Here is a 21287-nt window from a genome sequence, read left to right as displayed (position 1 = left end):
TTTCTTGATGGAGAGCACAGGAGATAAGGAGCCAGATGTGGATTATTGCTTTACTTTTTCTGGCTTAGCCAGTTCTTTGGCATGGCAGTGAAGTGCTTGGCTTGTAGAGCCTCATGGACTAGTTTCAGATCTCATTTCCCACGGTACTTATGGTGACTTAACCATCTAGGGCTGAGTTCCCTCATCTCTGTAATGGAGATAATAATAGTTGCACGTTTATAAGGTTGTTGTGAAAATTAAATTAGCTAATATATGTAAATCTTGGAGGACAGAGCCTAGCCCACAGTAAGGACAATATATCACTTAGATGCAATATATATTTGGTTATGTCTCCTTTATATAGGCAAATTTTCTGTCTCCATGTAAAAATACCATGCGCTTGATAAGCACATTTTGTTTCTTTTATAAACCTTTAGATTGCCTCATTTAAAACAAATGAAACGATACTATGATTCTGGCACAGATTTTTAAGAATCTACCTTGTTAACTCTGATTAATATATTAAATATTTAAATCATTTGAAGTAACTGTATAGATACATTCTTATTGTTGTTTTTTTTTTTTTTCTTTTCATTTTTGGGGAGGGTGGAGAGTGTCCATTTACTGGTGGTTCCACATTGTCTGCAGTCTGTTATGTCATTCTCTGACTTTTAGCAGAAGTACCACATATATAACCACTACCTTGGAAAGCCTTATCATTCATTAAAAGTTAATATAATATTAATTTCTGCAGTATTTCTAGTGTATGACTCATGTCATTGTATTTGATTAATATATACTATTTCTGGTAGGCAACGATGGAAACTTCCCTGTGTGTCAATGAAAAGAAAGGGAGACCTGCCAGCACTCTTTTGTTGGTTCAGAAGTTCTGGTCTCAAGTCAAGATGCTTAAGTTACCCTACATACTTTCTCCCAGACTCTCAAACCTTCATTAGCCCCTCACATTTCCACCTCCCTCTTTTTCAGTTGATTCATCTCCTAGCCTTAAAAAAAAAAAAGGTCCAAAACACAGAACAACAAAACCCCATAAGCTAGTGTGGGTCCTTGGAATCACCCTCATCAATTTGCTTTTCAATTTATTTATTATTCCATAACTTAGGTGATATGGAAAAGCATGAAAGTATAATTTGTGTCCCTGTTTCCTCAGCATGGGCCTCTAATAATCTGCCGGGCCCACTGGGTTAGTTTTTTATGTTCCCACGTAGCCACATCTCTGAGAGTTCCACACATTTATCTTATCAGTTATAAATGTTTAAATTTTCCTTGTTCCATAGTAAAGAAACCAAGGTCTACTATAGAATTGTGGAACTGCTTAAATGTCCATGAAGACATACGTCACTTTGGGATTATCTACCATTTATAAAATGCTATAAAAAATACCATTTTAAAAAAAGAAGTATGGAGAAAGATTTAAAGAAGCTATTAAAAGGGAAAAATAAACTTAGCTATCATGTAGAAATATATTCTACATTTGAAATAAGGCCTAAATCAAAGGGAGCAGTGTTAGAGGAACTGAAATGCAATTATGGATAAAACAAACACCTTGTATTTGAAGAAATTAACCATGCAAATTAGATGAAGGAAGACACTAATGATAACTATTTTTAGAATTATATTAATAATTCAAATCCATTATACTAACTACATAATAATTTAAATATTTATATCAATAAATTTATTGATGTTGATTTTTTTAAAACTCAAACTATATTAGCATTATGATTTTCAAATGCAAAGCAGTTTCTAGGTGACTTTGATATGCATATAGAATATTTGCATATATTTTATATATATGTTTTAGACAAGTGTATTATTGAAACTCACATATTCTAATTAATAGGATGTGGGTGATTTTCTGTATCTCTTCAGACCATTCCCTAATTAAAATCAAGCTTGAGAGGTTGCTGCTGCTGACCCACTTTTTGATTTTGAGTACACTGGGTTTGCATGAATTTCTATCAGGCTGAGCCATTAACCACTTGTTAAATTATTCTAGTCTGAGTGCCAACAAAGCTCCCCACTACTTTTGCTGTTGACAAGGTTATTTGTAGAAGAGGAGTGCCCCTTTTCTTTGAAGAGCTGTCATGTCCATTCATCATATGACCGTTTTGTCTAAGCTTCCAATTTTTGCTTTCTGGTAACAGTCTAAACAGCATTTGTGATATCTGAGATCTACTTCAAAAACCTACTTAGTGCCAGCATGATGGATGGTGTACTTTGCAACTTCTTTGTAATTCATTGTGCACTAGAAAGGTGACATTGTTTACCCCATCATAATGACAGGTGGGTCAGTAAAGGGGTCCTAAGGAGAGTTGTCCTGTCAGATGCAAAATACATATTAAAATGGATACATAAATAATTTAGCATGAGTGAGGTTAGCTTCAGGGAGTAAACAGTGATTCATATTTTTATTAAAAGAAAAATATCAACTATAATGTCATCATACTACCAAAGACATTGGTAGTGAATGCTGACAATGTCTAGTCAGTTTTATAAATAGAATGTATGGCTTTATGTAATCCCTGTGCAATTATTTCTTTTGTCCTTTGTGAAACCCACATAGCTGCAGAAAAGCAAAGGAAACAATTAATATTTAATATAGGTTGGTGAGATTGGAGTCTACTGTGTTTATATTTTTGAACAGAGGATTTGTTTTCATTTTAATACAGTTTATGGATTTGGGAATTTTCTTCCTGTTAAGTATTATTTTGTGTCTGGAAGTAAAAACAAATAATGCAATTTTATGGAGAAACTTATTTGCAACAACTCATTAACTGTGTGCATAAGATAGATTGTCATCAACACATTTATCACTACCCCATTCCTCAGAGAGCCCAGAGTAGCATTCTTCCTTACTGGCTGTACAACTGTGGGTTGGTCACTTTAGCTCTCTAAGCCTCAGTGTTCTCATCCATATAAGGGGAATGGTATAGTACCTCCATTGGCTGTGGTGGGGAAGAAATTATATAAACCATGTAGAGCACACAGAGTGCACTTAGAAAGCACTCTGTAAAAAAAAAGAAAGAAAGAAAGAAAGAAAGAAAGAAAGAAAGAAAGAAAGAAAGCGCTCTGTTAGCTATTGTTATTACATGGTATAAAATAAATACATTTAAATGGGAGAAATTAAAATATCAGAACTATATATCATGATTTGAAACTTTTATGATATTGTCTGACTGTAATCTTCTAGTCTTCTGTTTAATATGACAAATATTAACAGGAAAATGCCTTGTTAATTATGAATAAATAATAAAATATAATATCCGATCACATTTTTAATTTAAAACTAACAGCTCAAAGAATCTAGGAGTAAATATTTTACTTTAAATTCATAATGACAAGTCATGTTAACTTGGGTCTGAAGAGCATTGCTTATTCTCATTTTGTAAAATATCAAGCCATAGTTTAACAAATGATATCTAAACTCTGTATCAGGGGCACCTGGTGGCTCAGTCTCTTAAGCATGTAACTTCGGCTCAGGGCTGGAACTCACGGTTCCTTAGGCGGAGCCCCACATCAGGCTCTCTGCTGTCAGCTCCGAGCCTGCTTTGGATCCTCTGTCCCCCTCTTTCTCTGCCCCTCCCGGGCTCATGCTCGCTGTCACTCTCACGCTCACTCTCGCTCTTGGTCTCTCAAAAATAAATAAACATTAAAAAATATGTACCTTACATATAAAATTTACCTCACTTCAGTGGGTGCTGCAAATTCAGTTTTTTTCAGAACTAGAAAGATCTGCAGAAAAGTTGATCCTTAGGTTTATGTATTATTTCAATATGCTAATCTAATTGATTTAAAATGTTTTTTAATGCTGAATTTTTTTTGAGAGAGAGAGAGAGAGCATACACGCACACGCGCAGGAGGGGGGTAGGGCCAGAGAGAGGAAGACACAGAATTGGAAGTCGGCTCCAGGCTCTGAGCTGTCAGCACAGAGCCCAACATGGGGCTCGAACTCACAAACCATGAGATCATGACCTGAGTCTAAGTTTGACGCTTAACTGACTGAGGGACCCAGGTGCCCCTAAACTAATTGATTTTAAAAGCAGCAGAATTCTGTCCAATTACTTTCATGGCCTCCAGGAAGAATTCTCTTGAATGAATTTGCAACTCCTTCAATATCCTTACCTTAATAAGTTAAGTATCATTTATTAAATAAAGTGCCCTATGATTATTAATTTGTTTTTCCTTATATTTTAATTTGATAGTGAAAGATTAGGTGACTAATAGAGCGTTTAGCCATCTGGGTTTGAGTAATATAACAGGCAACATTCAACATTCAGCAAATACATACTGCATACCTCTTAGGTGCCAGTCACAGGGGACAAAAGTGATAAACAAGAAGGCTCTAGACACTGTCCACATGCAGCTGGCAGTCTAATAGGAGAAACTGTCAGGTAAGTAGTTACAAACTGCATGGCTCAATACTGCTATGAGGCTATGAGCACTAGCAAAACATTTAAATATTTTACACTCCAGTTTTCTCATCTATAAAATGGGCAGAAACACTCCCAAATATGAGTGTTCTGAAGATAGACTGAACACCATTTATACGAGCTCTGTAGTAAAGTGTCTAGCACTGAGGGCATAAATAGTTAAATACTGATTTTCGTTTTCCCCGTATCTTGTCATAACAGTCCTGTCCACATCAATCTTTCTCCCAACCCTCCCTTTCTTTCTCCCTCTCTGTCTCAAAGTCCTTATGTTCAATTCCAACTTTTTTTTAATGTTTATTTATTTTTGAGAGAGAGGTGCAAGGGGCAGAGACAGAGAGAGGGAGGCACAGAATCTAAAGCAGACTCCAGGCTCTAAGCTGTCAGCACCGAGCCTAATGTGGGCACAAACCCACAAACCATGATATCGTGACCTGAGCTGAAGTTGGACGCTTAACAGACTGAGCCACCCAGGCGCCCCCAATTTCTAACTTTCTGTTAGCTGGGATTTCCTGTGAAGTCCTCTTACCGTCATCTCTCTCTTACTATTATGCACCTCTTACCTTCCTCTGCTTCTTAGCTCTACGTTGCCAAGACCTGGGCACAAGCTGCAACCTATACCTCTAATGCATACCCATTTCTGTTTTCAACCACCTAGGAAAGCCCTGAGTAACATATTGTTCTACACTTAAAAGGCCAAGTACAAGTGCCCCAGTGGTGTGCCAGAATGGTTCATGTCAGCTTGTTCCTGATAGTGGAAGTCAATTCTGTGCATTTCTCCTAATTCTGGTCTAATATTTAAACCACAGAAAATGTTTAAATGCTACACATCAGGGATCTTCAGCCCCATACCCACCCCACCACCCTCCTTTCCCACCCCTGCTGAGATCCCTTTTATGAGCATACAACTTCCCTGCACTCAGTACTCAGCAAGAAACAGTTTTGCCAATTATAGCATGGCCACAATATTTGGGCAGGGAACATATGCCATTGGGTAAACAGTGCACTCAAATTCCACTTCAAACCCCTTACACATTCCATCCAGAGCCACAGAGATCACTCAAAAGTCAATAACAATATTTTAAGGGGCAGAGAACTTCCTTCTGATTTGTTTGAAAGAGGAAGTTCCTTAGTCAGATGAAGTTCACCTTTCACATAGAGCTGATGGAAGATCCAGAGGTAAATTCTTTTCAAGAAATTTCCTCAAATTATGTCAGATGTAAACCCTTCTGGGGTAATTGCTGCAAAGTATCAACTGACCTTCCATCCACTTTCTGAAGCAACTGACACTGGTCCACCAGCTTCCTTCATGGATAAATTTCCTGAAATCCCATCCTAATCTGATCTCTACCCCTATAAGAAAATCCTAACAGAACTGTGCCTAACTCTGGTTAAATTTCTGTATTACAATAGTTTTAACTTAATTTTTTTCATCTTTTAGGTGGGTGTGCATATATTAGATTATAAAACATTTTGCAAATTTTTAAAATAATTACTGTGTCAAGACAATTAACTGCTCTGGTTTATCTTTGTTATTTCTGCCATAAAAATGTGGTCATCATGTCAATAAGTCTTACATTCAGTATATCATTGTAGCAGATATTTTTTTCCAGCAAATTTATATATTACATGCAAAAAAAGTATAAAAATGAATCTTTTACACCAAAGACCACAAAACTGTGTGTATCTCTTAGTCTTAGTGCTGGATTCATTTGGGGTGTACCAGTTTAGCACACTAGCTGGTATCCCTTCTGATTGGCTAGGAGCTCATTTTAACTGACTAGTACTTGTGTTCTAGTTATTAAAGATTTTAAATAACTAAGTATTATTTAAAAAGTTATTTAATATTAATCATTGTTTAACATTAAAATATTAAATACTTTATATAGGTTCCTACTTAGGCCAACCCCTAATTGGTCTTGATCAGCTAGAAGACCATCTTGAGGAATTTAAGAAGGTGATGTCTGATTAGTGATGTCAGCCACAGGATCGGGAGGAAGCAGTATTGCCTTTCATGCTTCAGTACAGTGTGGTTTTCATAAAGATGTGCATGATGGAAAGCCATTGAGTGAACTTGAAAAGGAAGTACTAATAAAATTCTAGGAATATCTGAAATCTGAAGTCTTCATAAATATTAACATAATAACCCTTTTTGGAAAAGACAGAGGTAAACATGGAGGCACATTTTGATTTTACAAGTTTGTAATAGACATAAGCACTAATTTGAAGAGGATTCAAAGCTAGATTATATAAGATGGCAGTAAATTTCTGAAGTAAAACTTGTATTTAGGTGAATAATACTTGTGATGATACTGTACCTTGTCAGTATGAGAACTGCTCGGGTTTACCATTTCTGACTCTGAGTAGAAAATTACTGTTTTAGTCAAAGCAGCAATGCTTTTCAAATATTCTGTACATTCAGAATCAATTAGAAAAGAGCTGAGAGGATACAGAGTGATTGATTTGGTTGAAAATGTCAAGTCTGAAAAGTTTCAAAGCATACATCATGTCATAAGCGTGAATAATTTTTGCTACCTCAAGTTAGAAGAGAAACATGGCACTGGATTGTTCCCTAGTGTGGAGCACAGGCCACCTATAGGTGGATGGTCCCAGGTATTTTTCTCTGACCTAGTTACTTTCCATGATTGTTCTGTTTATTTTATTTAGCTGACTATAGGACATGACAGTTCTATTCATTGCTCTTAGTTATTCCCTTCTGTTGCTTCTGCTCAGGATATTTTCTCCATTTTTATTTTTTTTTGTTTTGCGTAGAGCCGTAAAAACACCGATGTAACAGAATATCAATTTTTAATGCTTTGATTTTTGTTATTGCTAATTATCTGCTATGATTCCTTCTAATCACATATTTTACTACAAAATATAATCATATTTTAATATTAGTATTTATTTTTAAACTGTGCCACTTATTCTCTTAGCTGCTTCTATATGGCCCATCCCCCCTGCTGTCATTTCAATACTATAATATTTTAATAAAGTATAAAATATTTGTTTTTGGTTTTTTATTTTAGTTGTTGCTGCTTTTTTTTTTAATGTTTATTTATTTTTGAGAGAGAGAGAGAGAGAGACAGAGCGTGAGTGGGGGAGGGGCTAGAGAGAGAGGGAGACACAGAATCCAAAGCAGGCTCCAGGCTCCAAGCTGTCAGCATAGAGCCCGACGCGGGGCTCAGGCTCACGAACTGTGAGATCATGACCCCAGCTGAAGTCGGACGCTTAACCGACTGAGCCGCCCAGTTTCCCCAGTTGTTGTTGCTGTTTTAAGTTCTTTGTTCTTAGTCAAAAATAAATGTATAGAATTTAAATAAAAATTAATGTGTAGACTTTTGTATATCTCTCCCTAGTTAAAAAATTTTAAAACAAAATGGAACTAGTTTTGTTTTACTCTGTAACCTCTCCATTACCCCCTCCTATATGTCAGGGAAGTCCTCAGTGGAAAAATTGGTGCACACGAATGAATAGTTCAACAAGTGCATAGATTCTTGCTCATTTGATATTTTCCAAAGGGATTAGTCAGATGTAACTAAATTCTTGGTATTTGGACATAAATTAAACACTGTACCCCAACCGGTTGAGTGGATGATTTTCTAGTGTGACAGAATACATACAATAAGAAAAGGTTCATTGTGGCAACAAGAATGTATGGAAAGAAGTGGCTTGACATTTTGTCATATCATTGTATATTGATTTGTGTCTCAGAAAATTCAGTTGCTTTCTTGCAACTGTGATTTTTCAGTTTGCTTAAAGGTAAATAGGAAAGACTTTTAGAAAGGACCTGATTCAGAGGCATCCTTTGAAGGCAATAGATACATTTTTATTATTACCTGTTAAACCATGAGAACACTGATTTCTGTAATTGTTGATTTTTAATGCATAAGTCAAAATAAATTGGCTCAAAGTGCATAAGCCAAAATAAATTGATATAATGATGCTGTGTGGAGGACTATGTGAAAAAAAGAAACAAAAGCCTCTTAATGTTAAAATGCTTGACTCTATTGATATGCTATTTAAAGAAAGATAATGAAAGAGCTCTTTAATTAAAATTGCCATTATTGAGGCAAGCTTTCACTATTTTCCAATGATATAAAATGTCTTTTACAGAAGTGGTATTTTTGTAACTGTCACACCTTTCTGGTATGTATACAAACAAAAAGTTCAAAGTCTAGCCTACACCCTCCCAGACCAGCGTGCTTTTCCTCCAATCTCTACTAGATATGAAAAATATGTTCATTAATATAACCAAGAGAGGGATATCCCTATTTTAATATGGTATCAGTGAATCACAGATAATTAGTAGGTAGCTTGAAATTTTGAAATGAATAATATGAATTCTCTCATTTTTCCAATGTGATTATTAATATTATGTGATCATTTATTTAATCAGGCTTTTAAAATAATAAATCAACAGTTATTTATATTATAATGGTATAAGCAAACTCAAAAATTGTATTAATAAGGCACTGATTTAATCACATTGTATAGAAATAAAATTATAACCCAAAGCCATTCTGACAGAAGTGTTAACAACTGTATTTTCTTAGGAAATCCATTTGAAAATACAGCTTTACTTTTTAGAGATATTGTATGAACTGTAATCGTTTCAGTTTAAGACAGTTAACAGTGTATGGTGGACACCTGGATGAGGGCTGAGAAACGTGCATGATGGGCCCTTCGCTGAGGAAAAACAATATCTTATCTATCTATCTATCTATCTACATATATCTATCTACATATACCTATCTATCTACATATATATATGTAGTCCAGTGATGTCCTCAAGAGAGTCAAGTTCAAAGTAGAGAAGGCACATTTACTTGGGCAACAGGGAAATACAGTTCATCACGTAGGTAACATTTGAAATGGGCTGTAATGTGTCAGTAAAGCTTTGACAGATGCAAATGAAGGGGCCAAGGGAATATTTCATGCTGGAAATGTTTCCTCTAACAGATATGCTGGTATCTTGGTGGTATTCACATGTTCTTCTAAACACAGAATTGTTTCTTCACACGAGTGTTCTATGGAGGCCCTTTGCATACAACTGGTAACAGTAATTAGCTCCAGTTGAGAAGAGTGGGAATTTAGAGGTCTGGATTCTCCCAACTCTGTTCTCATTGTTTGCCACCTTAATGCCTAATGTTAGCTCCTTAATGCCTCAGTGTATATATGCTGTAGTTTGAAACAGCACATTTCATATAATTTTATCACTGGAAAGCATAACAACTACTATTTTAATAATAAAAATTATTGAAACCAAACCGGAAAGGAATCATCTTGGCTCATAAGAATATGTGTTTGATAGAACCCTTGGTGTGGTACTTTTCAAGGAGAAGGAAAGGGGCAGCTATGTTAGAGAATTCCATTAGAATCTTAGAAAGGTATACAATTTTAGCAGTAATTAAAGGGGATTCTTAAAAATAAGAAATATTGATATAGAATATAAGACCACTATATGGATGGGAGTGGGAAATATGACTGAAATTGTAGTTTGGGATCATGTTCTGAAATCTTTGAATGCCAGACTGGCACATATGGTTGGTTGTACAGGTTGTATCTTGCATAACCCAAGGAGTTGTCATTCACAACTGAATATGTGCACCACCTGAACAGCTGTACGTGATGGGCTTTGTTTAGTTTGGAAAAGAATTGAAAGCCTTTACATTGTTCTCAAGTCGAAGAATGGTGTAATTGTTGTTGAGATTTAAAGAAATTAATCTTGTAGTATTTTGTAAAATGATTCAAATTTCAGAAACATAAATATACAATATACCAAACTTGGTCATCCACTAGGGGATGAATTGGGTTTGTAACTTATCTAGAAGGGAGAGGGCAAGGTTCAAATGACTCTAAAACTTTTTCTCAAGTTACCAGAAGAATTGTACCCTGACAGAAAAATAGAAAGATCATGTTTGTGGTGATTAGGTCAAGGTAAGAGTGCAAATAGTTCTCCTTTGACTATTTCAAATTATTGTGAATGATTTTGTCACACTAAATGGACAGTTTGCTAGAATTCTTCCTACAAGACTTTTTTTGTCTTTTCTTCTCTTTCAGGCTGAAGTCATTGATGTGAGTTATGGAAATGCAGATGACTTAAAAAGGATACAAAAAATGAAAAATACAACGAATAAGATTGCACTCCTGAAATTAGGAAAATTGCCATTACTTTATAAGGTTGGTCCAATGGCTGTTGCTGGTGGGGTGAACATTTTATTTTGTTTTGTTGAAGTTACATGCCTCTGTGAGTGGAGAGAGAGACAGAGGCAGAGACAGAGAAAGAGGGAGAAGGAGAAGCACACAGAGTCAGAGAGTATCACATGAAGATGACTTTCCAAAATAGAATATTTTAAATTAAAATCTTTAAGAAAAATAGTTGATGTCATTATTAATTACTTGAGACAGAAGATACTTTAAGCCAGGTATTGATGAGTTTGTGGGACCTTGATAAAATTGGCATACTCTTCACAATAATACTGATATAGTAGAATGCTAAAATTGAGAGCCAGAGTGTCCTCTTCCTAGGACATATGTGAAACTATTATCAAAACTGACTAATTACTATGTGCTTTGTGTTAGACAAGTATCCAGAAGATTTATACTCCTTAAAGATTGATTTTGTCAACTGTATAACTTCACAGTTACTGACCGTGCTCAAGAATTTAATTAAAATATAATATGCTAAGGAGAAATAGAATTTTGATTTATTTTATTTAAATAGAAGTTTATTAACACTTATCCAATAGATGCATTTACATAATTAAAGCAGCTCTATCTAAGTATCTCATAATGAACCACCACGATAGACAGCCACTACTGCTCATTCTTACTTCATTTCCCTTTTCTATTTAAAAAGAATGGTCAGTGTAGTTGTGGCACCGGCACTCTCTGGTTCTGAAGATATATTGGGTTTCTCTTTATAAAACCCTTAAAGATTTTTGCTTCCTAGAGCCAAAAAAAGTTTCCAGAAATCTGTTTGTATACTCTGTAAGGAAACAAGAGAACAGGTATGCTTCTTTGTCATTATCTTCTATGGATGCTCTTATACTTAAATCAATGCCTGATAGTAGATAATTGGCCAGATTTTAAAGTAGTCTTGAAAATACATTGTTTGATATATATGTGTGTGTGTGTGTGTGTGTGTGTGTGTGTGTGTGTGTGTGTGTGTATCAATGTGATATTAGTTTTTTAGCAATGTAATTTGTCAATATGTATTAAGTGACTTAATCATATTTTGATCCAATGATTCTGGTTTAATCAATATATTATAAAGGGGAAAAAACAGACAATAAAGATCATCAATGATGTGACAGATTTTAGAAATGTTATATATGTCCAGCTTAGTATTGAAAATGATGCTACATTTGTATAGCTGAATACTGTATAATTACAAGGTAAAGAAGAATATTGAACAGCATGTGAGCATCCTCTTAAGTCAAACAAGTTATAGAGAGGACATTTATAATAATTATAATAATAATTATATTATTGTTACATCTAAAGATAGCATGTTAGTAATATGAGATAAATACTTTTCTAAGTGTTGTTGTTGTTGTTTTTTAGTCTTCACAATAATCATGTTGTTGAGGTAGGGACCGTTATTATCTTCAATTTACAGGAGAGGTAACTGAGGTAGGAAAAGAATAAGCAACTGGCTCAAAGACAAACAGCTAGTTAGATGAAACAATAGGGATTTACACCCAAGCAGTTTCATGTCACATTATGAGTCTTTAATGTGTAAGTAAGTGTATGTGTGTTGTTAGAGTACTTTGGTAGATAGATATAGCTAACTAGCTAATCAAATGATAATATATATATGAGTGGGTGTTTCAACGTGACCTACCCAACACCAGTGTGTCAAAGGAAAACGTTAAAACCATGTCAGTCTATTGTTGAACCTCTTACATCTGTGGTATAAAAGGTTTGGAGGATGGTGGGGAAAGAAGATTTTATGAATAGAAATTTTGGAGAAATTTAAGTTCCATTGCAAGCCTAGTGATGAAATCTTCAATGGAACCATGTGGAGGGCTTAATGTGTGTCCTCTGCAATATGGGGAACATGGTAGACTGGTGGCTGACTCACCTGAGAAACCTGTGAGTAAGAGATGAGTTTGACGCTCAGCATCTAATAAATGAGCAGGAAAGGAGTGTCTGTGTTGGGATTGGCCTGTGTCTCCAGACCTTGGAGCAGAAAAATATATGTCTTTATATATTTATGCAATATCAATATCTATCTCTATCTATAGATAGATATAGTTATATATACATGCATATATTTGCCTGGGACCTAGAAACGGTGTCTATTATTGGCTCTTTAAAAAATAAATCAAAGTAGCTGCCTGTGTAGTCCATCTGGTCTGGAGAACGTGCTGATGTTTATAGCAACTCTTGAAAACGTAGAATAGAGCAGTAGAGAGGTAACACAAATTCATATTGACCTAAAAACTACCCAAAGAGCAAAACTAATCTAAACTGGTATATTTTCTTTTTTTTTTTTTTTTTTTTTTTTTTTTTTTTTTTTTTTAATTTTTTTAACATTTATTTATTTCTGAGACAGAGAGAGACAGAGCATGAACAGGGGAGGGTCAGAGAGAGAGGGAGACACAGAATCCGAAACAGGCTCCGGCCTCTGAGCGGTCAGCACAGAGTCCGACGCGGGGCTTGAACTCACGGACCGCAAGATCATGACCTGAGCTGAAGTTGGACGCTCAACCAACTGAGCCACCCAGGCGCCCCTAAACTGGTATATTTTCTAATGAAATAGAAGAGTATAAGGAATTAAATATTTTTGTCAAGCTACTTGACTTTAGCCTGGTCAAATCTGAAGTTCTCTGGTCTGGGCTAGACTAGCAGGAGTGGATTATTTTCTCCTGGCCAAGAAATGTTTTGCCTGCCCACACCCCCCAGCCCCCCGTGTTCTGATGTACCTTCCTTTGACCCAAAAAGGCTCACAGCTATCCAGTGTTATTTACTCCAGTCTCTAGGGGCCAATTATATAAATTGGGTTAATGGAATTATGGATGATTTCTACTTCTTTATATTTTCCCATTGTTAGTAATATGGGCTAGATATTTTTCTAAGCTTTTTAAGTGTACTATCACATTAATCTTCATAATAATCATATTATTGAAGCAGGGACTCTTATTACCTTCAATTTATGGATAAGTATCATTAGTGCATGAGGAAAGAAAGAATACAGAGTAACTCCTTCCTCAACAACAGACCTGAGCTGGCAGAGGGCAAGAAGATGAAATTTTAAATCAAGGGTGGAGTTTTGATCATGATGTGAGACTATGTATTCTAATTATTTAAGACAAGTGACTCAGACTGATTATAAGACTTTTTAAATTACCAATTATCAGAAGAAGTCTTCATCTAGCAGTCTGGGGATCTTCTCTAGGTATGTTTTGAGTGGGCAACAGGAAACAGAGTAGCATTGCCTCTGGTATATAAATCCTGCTTGTTCAATATACCAGTGATCTATATGACTAAAATGCTGTGTGTGGTAGGGGCCAATTATATGAATTGAATTGGTGAAATTATGAATGATTTCTACTTTTTCATATTTTCCTGAATTTCTAAATGTTCTATAGTGATTGTGTATATATTGTATAAGCAAAACAAGCAAAAAAAGCCTTTAAAAATTCAAGTTAGATAAGGCATTCACAAACTTTCCTAAGTATTTATAGGGCAAATATTCAAAATCCTCACCAGTAGATTATGAGTTAACACAGAGCAAGGTTTCTTTGTATTTGACTTCTCCAGAGAATATTTACATTATGAAACCATTGGCCATATCTACAAAGTAGTGAATTAGTGGTTTAGCTAGAATGGGACACAATTATTAAGAGCCTGGTATATTTCCCCTGATCATTTTCCTTATAGGCCCATGAGTAGATTTAACAAGAGATCTATGCAGAATCCCCCTCCAGACAGAGCCTTACCACAAACTTAGCATTATCTTCTAGGCAGAAGACAGGGTATTCTTTCTTTAACCTTTTAAATTCCACTCTAGCCATCTCTGTTTTCTGTGGATTATCCCAGATATCTGAGGGAATCATTGATAGTACATTAATATACAGTCACCTAGTAAAGCAAAAGTAAGCATTGATTAGATAAAGTTGTGCAGCATGGTAACAGCTGAGCTTGCTTAACTGGTCCATCAAATATATTCTGGGACTGAAAGTGGAAAGTGTGTTAATACAGTAATACAGCTGGGTTGAAAAAGGCAGAGAACCACTTGACTGTTTTGTGCATCACTACTGCTAATCATGATTCCAAATAAGCATCTGGAATGGGTACATGCAGCGGAATGAGTGAAGAGAAAAGTTAATCTGTTCTTACTTGTGTAGTAGTTACTAAATCAAGTTCAATAATAAATATGGGAGGGATTCTCTGCATCTGAGATAGAGCAAAAAGGGAACTTAATTGTGATGTTATCTCCTAAAAAATGAGTAGAAAAAGAATCAGTGGCCAAGGAGATCTTATTAGTTTTATCATAAATACTATGTATGTGTTGATTTAGCCTCCATGAAGGGTTTGATGAGAAAATCCCTACACGGTGTAGCAGAAAGTATGAAATGCAATAGCTTTTAGATATATGCCTTGACATCCATATTTTATTACTGCAGGGAAGAGCGAACCCAATTCTCCAGGTCTAGCTTGTGCTAGTTCCCTTAAGCTTAAACCTTAGAGAAAAGGCATTAGGTTTACTTTAGTTTTGTATTTTAGCAGTTTATTTTATAGGAAAGTGCTTTACTTCTTTAAGCTTTAAGACAGAATATTATTTTATATGTCATAATGGATTCACTTAGATTTCTCTCAGTGACAATCTGAAACATAGTAAAGCCCATCTGAAGACCCTCACATATTCCCAAATTGCTGAATAGCACTCTAGTATGAAATTTATTTTATAAATGCAATAAAAGCATTTGGCTTTCTTTTTAGAGCCATTTTCACAAAAGCAATAATAAATTACTGTATACTGCATGACAACTAGAAATTGTATAAATCCTGCTGGAACATGGAGGCTGGGCCATTGTCTAGGTCTACACCAGGTATCAGCCTCCCATCTTATAGGAGTCAAATATGTATGCAGTGAAATTACAGATAAATACATATACTTATGCCTTTTTTGCATGGTGAAATTACACATAAAAATCCACAAATGCCATTGCAGTTTTTTATAAATGGAGTAGCATACACCACATATCTAGTACTCACTGTTACACAGTATAATATCTGTTTTTAGGGGCTCGTAGGTTGCTCAGGCTGCTAAGCAACTGACTCGTGGTTTAGGCTCAGGTCATGATCTCATGATTGTGAGATGGAGCCCCGTGTTGGGCTACACACTGAGCCGTGGAGCCTGTTTGGGATTCCCTCTCTCCCTCTCTCCCTGCCCCCTTCCCCCTGCTCTCTCTCTTTCTCTTTCTATCTCAAAAATAAATAAACGCTAGGAGTGCCTGGGCGGCTCAGTGAGTTAAACATATGATTCTTGGTTTCAGCTTAGGTCATGATCTCTGTTAGATCGAGTTCCATGTTGGGCTCTGTGCTTGCAGTGCTGAGCTTGCTTGGGATTCTGTCCATCCCTCTCTGCCTCTCCCTAGCTTGCACACGCATGTGCATGTGTGTGCGGGTGCGTGTATGTGTGCTCTCTCTCTCTCAAAATAAATAAACTTAAATAAATAAATAAATACATACATACATAAATAAATAAACTTTAAAAAAAGTCTCTTAAAAAAGATATCTGTTTTTAAATTTTCCTTGTTTACATTTTTATCCTTATGATCAGAGTTTTAACGATTCAGGAATCCAAATGATTTTGTAATTTCCTACAAATGAATCATTTTCCTTTCTATTCATCCGATAAGATTTATATTTTAATATGAATTGCACATTGTTTGGCCAAGTGTGAAACTTGACCAACTACCACTTAAGTTCCTAAGGCATCCTTACACAGACAGGTAGACCCCACAGAAGAGCCTGGAGGGAAATGAGAGGTAGGAAACAACTGTCAGGTGTTTATACTTTTGAGTAGAATGTTTCCCACAGATTAGGAATGAGGAGCATTATTTAAAGAAAAGTAAGCTTCATACTGTTTACTTAACCTACAAAATAATCAAATTTAAATTGTTGAGTTGGAGATTTAGAAAAATCTATAGATATTAGTGATTTACCAATCAATATTCAACAAATGGACAATTGGATGATCAATAAGAAATCTTCTAGTTTAGGTAAAGTAAATGCTGAGAAACACTATAGTTGAAAATAACTTCACATGAAGTATACGAATGCTTTTCAGATTTGCTGAACTATACTTTGTTCCATTTATTCCAGTATCCTTTTTTTTTCTGATGACATTAATTCAATCCCTATGATAACTACATTTAAAAAGAATTCTTTTTCTTCTAGTTAATAATTAACAGCATTTACTTCAAGTGGTAGAAGTTTAAGTTGGCAAACCTAAAATTTAATTTCTTATTTCCTAAAATTAAAATATGCATTTAATTAATAGCATCAAAAATATGTGTTGCCTAGTACAATAATATAACAATGTAAAAGGATTCAATAGTTTCCAGAGATAAAATATTCATGGTATATCTTGTGTGCGTGTGGTCCACATCGGTACAATCTTATGTGTGGTGTGGCAATAAGGCTGGAAAAATAGGAAAAAAGAGAAAACCCCCTTTTATTTTTAATTTTTTTAAATGTGTATTTATTTTTGAAAGAGAAAGAGACAGCATGAGCAGGGGAGGGGCAGAGACAGAGAGGGAAACACAGAATCTGAAACAGGCTCCAAGCTCTGAGTTGTCAGCACAGAGCCCGACGCGGGGCTCGAACTCACAAACTGGGAGGTCATGACCTGAGCTGAAGTTGGACACTTAACTGACTGAGCCACCCAGGTGCCCCAAAAAAACCCTCCTTCATTGGATTTTAATGCATTATAATTTTTTCTGGTATTAATGATCCTAGCAGATCTATTTATGTGGCACTATATGAATATTTCAGATGAAAAAATATTTAAATCAGCATTGTTGCATGGTGTTTTCAGGTATAGTTTTGTATATGGAAGCAAACCTGCTTTTTTCTTAAGATAATTTTTGAAAATATTTTAAGAAAATAAAAGCAAACACTATCTTGATACTTACAAAGGGTATACTTGCTCACTGACTGATTTAATGAGGCACTTCAACCCAGTTCTCAGAAGTAATTACAAAAGAACAGTGCTGCATATTTTGTGATTATAAGACCCCAGAGCTGCTCTGTTGAGCACAGAAAACATGGTCAGGACTAGAACACAAAATCAGAAAACAATGGTTTAATGCATTTAAAAGCTAAATCTACTGGGGTTTTTTGTTTTTGTTTTTGTTTTTTAAGCAGAACGCTTTCCATTTTCCACTGATTGATTTTAGTTATTTTTCTAAATAACTTAGACTAAATATTACCGTATCTACAAAAGTTAAGTAGTTTTTGTTGGAATACAACTTCAATCATAAGTTATAATGAAAAAACTTCGGAGTGTGTCATTATTCTGCTATTTAGCAATCAGACTTTAAGAAATCGAGTTTAAAACCAGAATAACTGGGCTGCTTGGGAGGCTCAGTCAGTTAAGCATCTGACTTTGGCTCAGGTCATGATCTCATGGTTCTCGAGTTTGAGCCCCATGTCGGGCTCTGTGCTGACAGCTCAGAGCCTGGATTCTACTTTGGATTCTGTCTCCCCCTCTCACTTCGCCTCCCCTGCTCGTGCTCAGTCTCTCTCTGTCTCTCTCAAAAATAAATAACATTAAGAAAATAAAAAAAAATAAATAAAAGAACAATTAATCGAATGCTTCAGATCCTAATATTCTAATTCCTAATATTAAAGTATTTTTAGTGGCTTAAAACCAAACGAGTGTGGACACCTGGGTGGCTCGGTCGGTTAAATGTCCTGACTCTTGATTTTGGCTCAGGTCATGATCTTATGGTTCCTGAGATGGAGCCCAGCAGTTGCAGTAGGCCTCTGCACTGAGAGCAGGGAGCCTGCTTAGGATTCTCTGTCTCCTGGCTCTCTGCCCCTCCTCACCTCATGCTTTCTCACTCTCACTCTCAAAATAAATAAACATTAAAAAAAATAACTAAATGAAGGTATATCTACAAATCTTCAAAGTCTATAGTGAATGAATCCCAAAATTTAGAAATCATGTCTGTATTTTACCTATGTGATAATATAGTTTAATTAAATTTACTGATCATTTGAATATTAAAAAATCATAACAAGTGACATCATGTATTAGATTTTTGCGTATATCTTGTTATATGGTTAACAGAAATAATACCCATGTATTCACGTATGTTTGGCACCACAAGGTAGAAAGCATGTTGTTTCTTATAACTAAAGGTTATGGCATAAATTAAGAAAAGCAAGAAATAAAGAATGGGAAAAACAGAAGTCATGGACAAGGAGGGAGCGAGGGAAAAATCAAGGAAAAAAACAACTGATTTCTTCTAGTTCATTCCCTAAAGTTACGCATGTTTCAGAAATACTTTATATATAACGTATTACTCTAAAATCTGCAAGAGTAAGCTTTAGATATATTTTAACTTTTGGCAATTATTTGGGCTCACCAATATAGATGTCTATTATGGCAATAACATGACTTTGTGGTAATCCTGAGCTACTTTTTAAACATTCCAGTTTTTCCCTCTCCTCCTCTGTATGGTTGACAACTCTTTTTTTCTCCTGCTAGAGATAGGTGTCCTTGTCTTTCCTATCTGCCCTATTTGCTCCATGTTCAATAGGCAAATCATTTTATTTGTTATTTTTATTTTTTTTTTTTACAATTTAAATGTTTATTTATTTTTGAGAGAGAGTGTGAGCCAGGGAGAGGTAGACAGAGGGGGGGCCAGCGGATCCAAAGCAGGCTCCGTGCTGACAGCAGACAGGCTGATGTGGGGATTGAAATGAGGAACAGCAAGATCATGACCTGATGACCTGAACAGAAGTCAGATGCTCAACCGACTGAACCATCCAGACGCCCTGGTAACTTGTTTTAAATCGTGAAACACAGTATGACAGGATGCAAGGGTGGTGGAAACAGGCTCAAGTCCTATAGCTCTTCTTCTTTTTTTTTTTTTTTTAATTTTTTTTTTTTAACGTTTATTTATTTTTGAAACAGAGAGAGACAGAGCATGAACAGGGGAGGATCAGAGAGAGAGGGAGACACAGAATCTGAAACAGGCTCCAGGCTCTGAGCGGTCAGCACAGAGCCCGACGCGGGGCTCGAACTCACGGACCGTGAGATCATGACCTGAGCCGAAGTCGGACGCCCAACCGACTGAGCCACCCAGGCGCCCCTCCTATAGCTCTTCTTGATGGTTATGTGACTTTAGGATATTATCTAACACCTCTGAAGTCTTAGAGGTTTTGTTTGTTTTTCTCTTTCTTTCTTTTCTAAAAAATCTTTATAGTTGTGATAAAAATAATCCCAACTCTTAAGCTGTGTGAGCATCAAATTTGAAAATGCATTATAATTCTTAATAAATATTACTTATTTTTATTAAGCCCTTAAAATCCAAATGAGATTCTAATGAGTAGGGAGATGAATTCAGTAATGGGAAAATGGCAGCTGTCTCAAACTTGCAGATTTGAACTGAAGATAATAATATACTTATTGGATAAATCAATTAGAGAAATATTATCTCTCAAGATTGAGCTTTTGCATTATTTAGCAATAAGAATTATCTAGATACCATGTAGCATAATTTGAATCTCAAACACAAAACTTAAACTTGCCTCTTTAATGTTTTTGTGTGGAATAAGACAGATACAAATAAGTGGAGAAATGAATGTTAAAATAAATATAAAGTGACTGTTAAGGATGAATATAAACAATGACCTAACAGGATAGTACATACTTTCAATTTTTACATTCTTCAGTGTTCATTTTTATGCACAAACTTTTTTTGATGTGATAGAATTGCATAAAATGAGAATAATATTTTGAAAATTAAAATTATATTTACAGAGAAGTAGCATAAACATGTACAAAGTTTAAATTTATTATGAATTTAATCATGTATGGCTCCAAAAACTTAATGAAATTGCATAAGTCATAAGGTTATTGTTGAAATTAATTGAAATAATGCATGTAAATATTCAACACAATCTCTAGAACATACTAAGCACAATTTGAAAGTAAGCTAATATTTTATTTAATCACACCAAAATATTTTACTATGTACTGCATTTTCGATTTGTGTTCCATTTCCTTAATGGTCACTATTCCGTGCGGTCAAACATCTAGGATCTGGTGTGTGTGGGTGGCTCAGTTGGTTAAACATCTGGCTCTTCATCTCAGTTCAGGTCTTGATCTCAGAGTTGTGAGTTCAAGTCCCACGTTATTCACTAAATCGTATAATCCCTGCTTTGTTAGTTCTAAGTAAGGCTCAGTACGTCAGTAGCGAGTTTAGATTATTTTAGGAATTATTATGATGTTGAAGAGTTTCTTACATATTTGAATTTAGACTATCCTGCAGCTGACGTTGACCTTGAGATTTTGACACAGTTCTTTTCATTTCTGTGTTGAAATTTCATATAGGGTGTTAACAAAATTAAAGAATTAAAAAGTAAATAAATCCTTGGCTCTAAACTTAACAAAGTTTTTAAAAAGCCACTTTTTAAAAAAGTCTAATTATTAATTACTGTCTATTTGGCTCTTATCTCTCCTCTTTCTCTCCATCTCTCTCTCTTTCTCTTAATAAAAATAAATTAATTATTATCTTGCTGAGGAACCCATTGCTAAAGAATCCTAGGCAGCAGCTTGGATATTACTCATTTGCTGTTGCTCTAATATATGTGGAGACGGAGTTAAAT

The 21287-nt window shown here is 35.3% G+C and overlaps 1 protein-coding gene across 16 annotated transcripts in view; it reads left to right on the top strand.

Moving 5' to 3' along the window:
• Positions 1 to 21287, top strand: part of NAALADL2 (N-acetylated alpha-linked acidic dipeptidase like 2) — a 1343235-nt gene that overhangs the window by 792594 nt on the left and 529354 nt on the right. For all 16 annotated transcript variants that reach the window (XM_042954993.1, XM_042954989.1, XM_042954981.1 and 13 more), the window contains one exon: positions 10491 to 10610. In XM_042954993.1, coding sequence (XP_042810927.1) covers positions 10491 to 10610 — 120 coding nt within the window. The remainder of the gene's footprint in view (positions 1 to 10490; positions 10611 to 21287) is intronic.

Source organism: Panthera leo, chromosome C2, assembly GCF_018350215.1.
Source record: "Panthera leo isolate Ple1 chromosome C2, P.leo_Ple1_pat1.1, whole genome shotgun sequence".
NCBI classification, from domain to species: domain Eukaryota; kingdom Metazoa; phylum Chordata; class Mammalia; order Carnivora; family Felidae; genus Panthera; species Panthera leo.
This window is presented reverse-complemented; position numbering and strand designations above follow the sequence as displayed.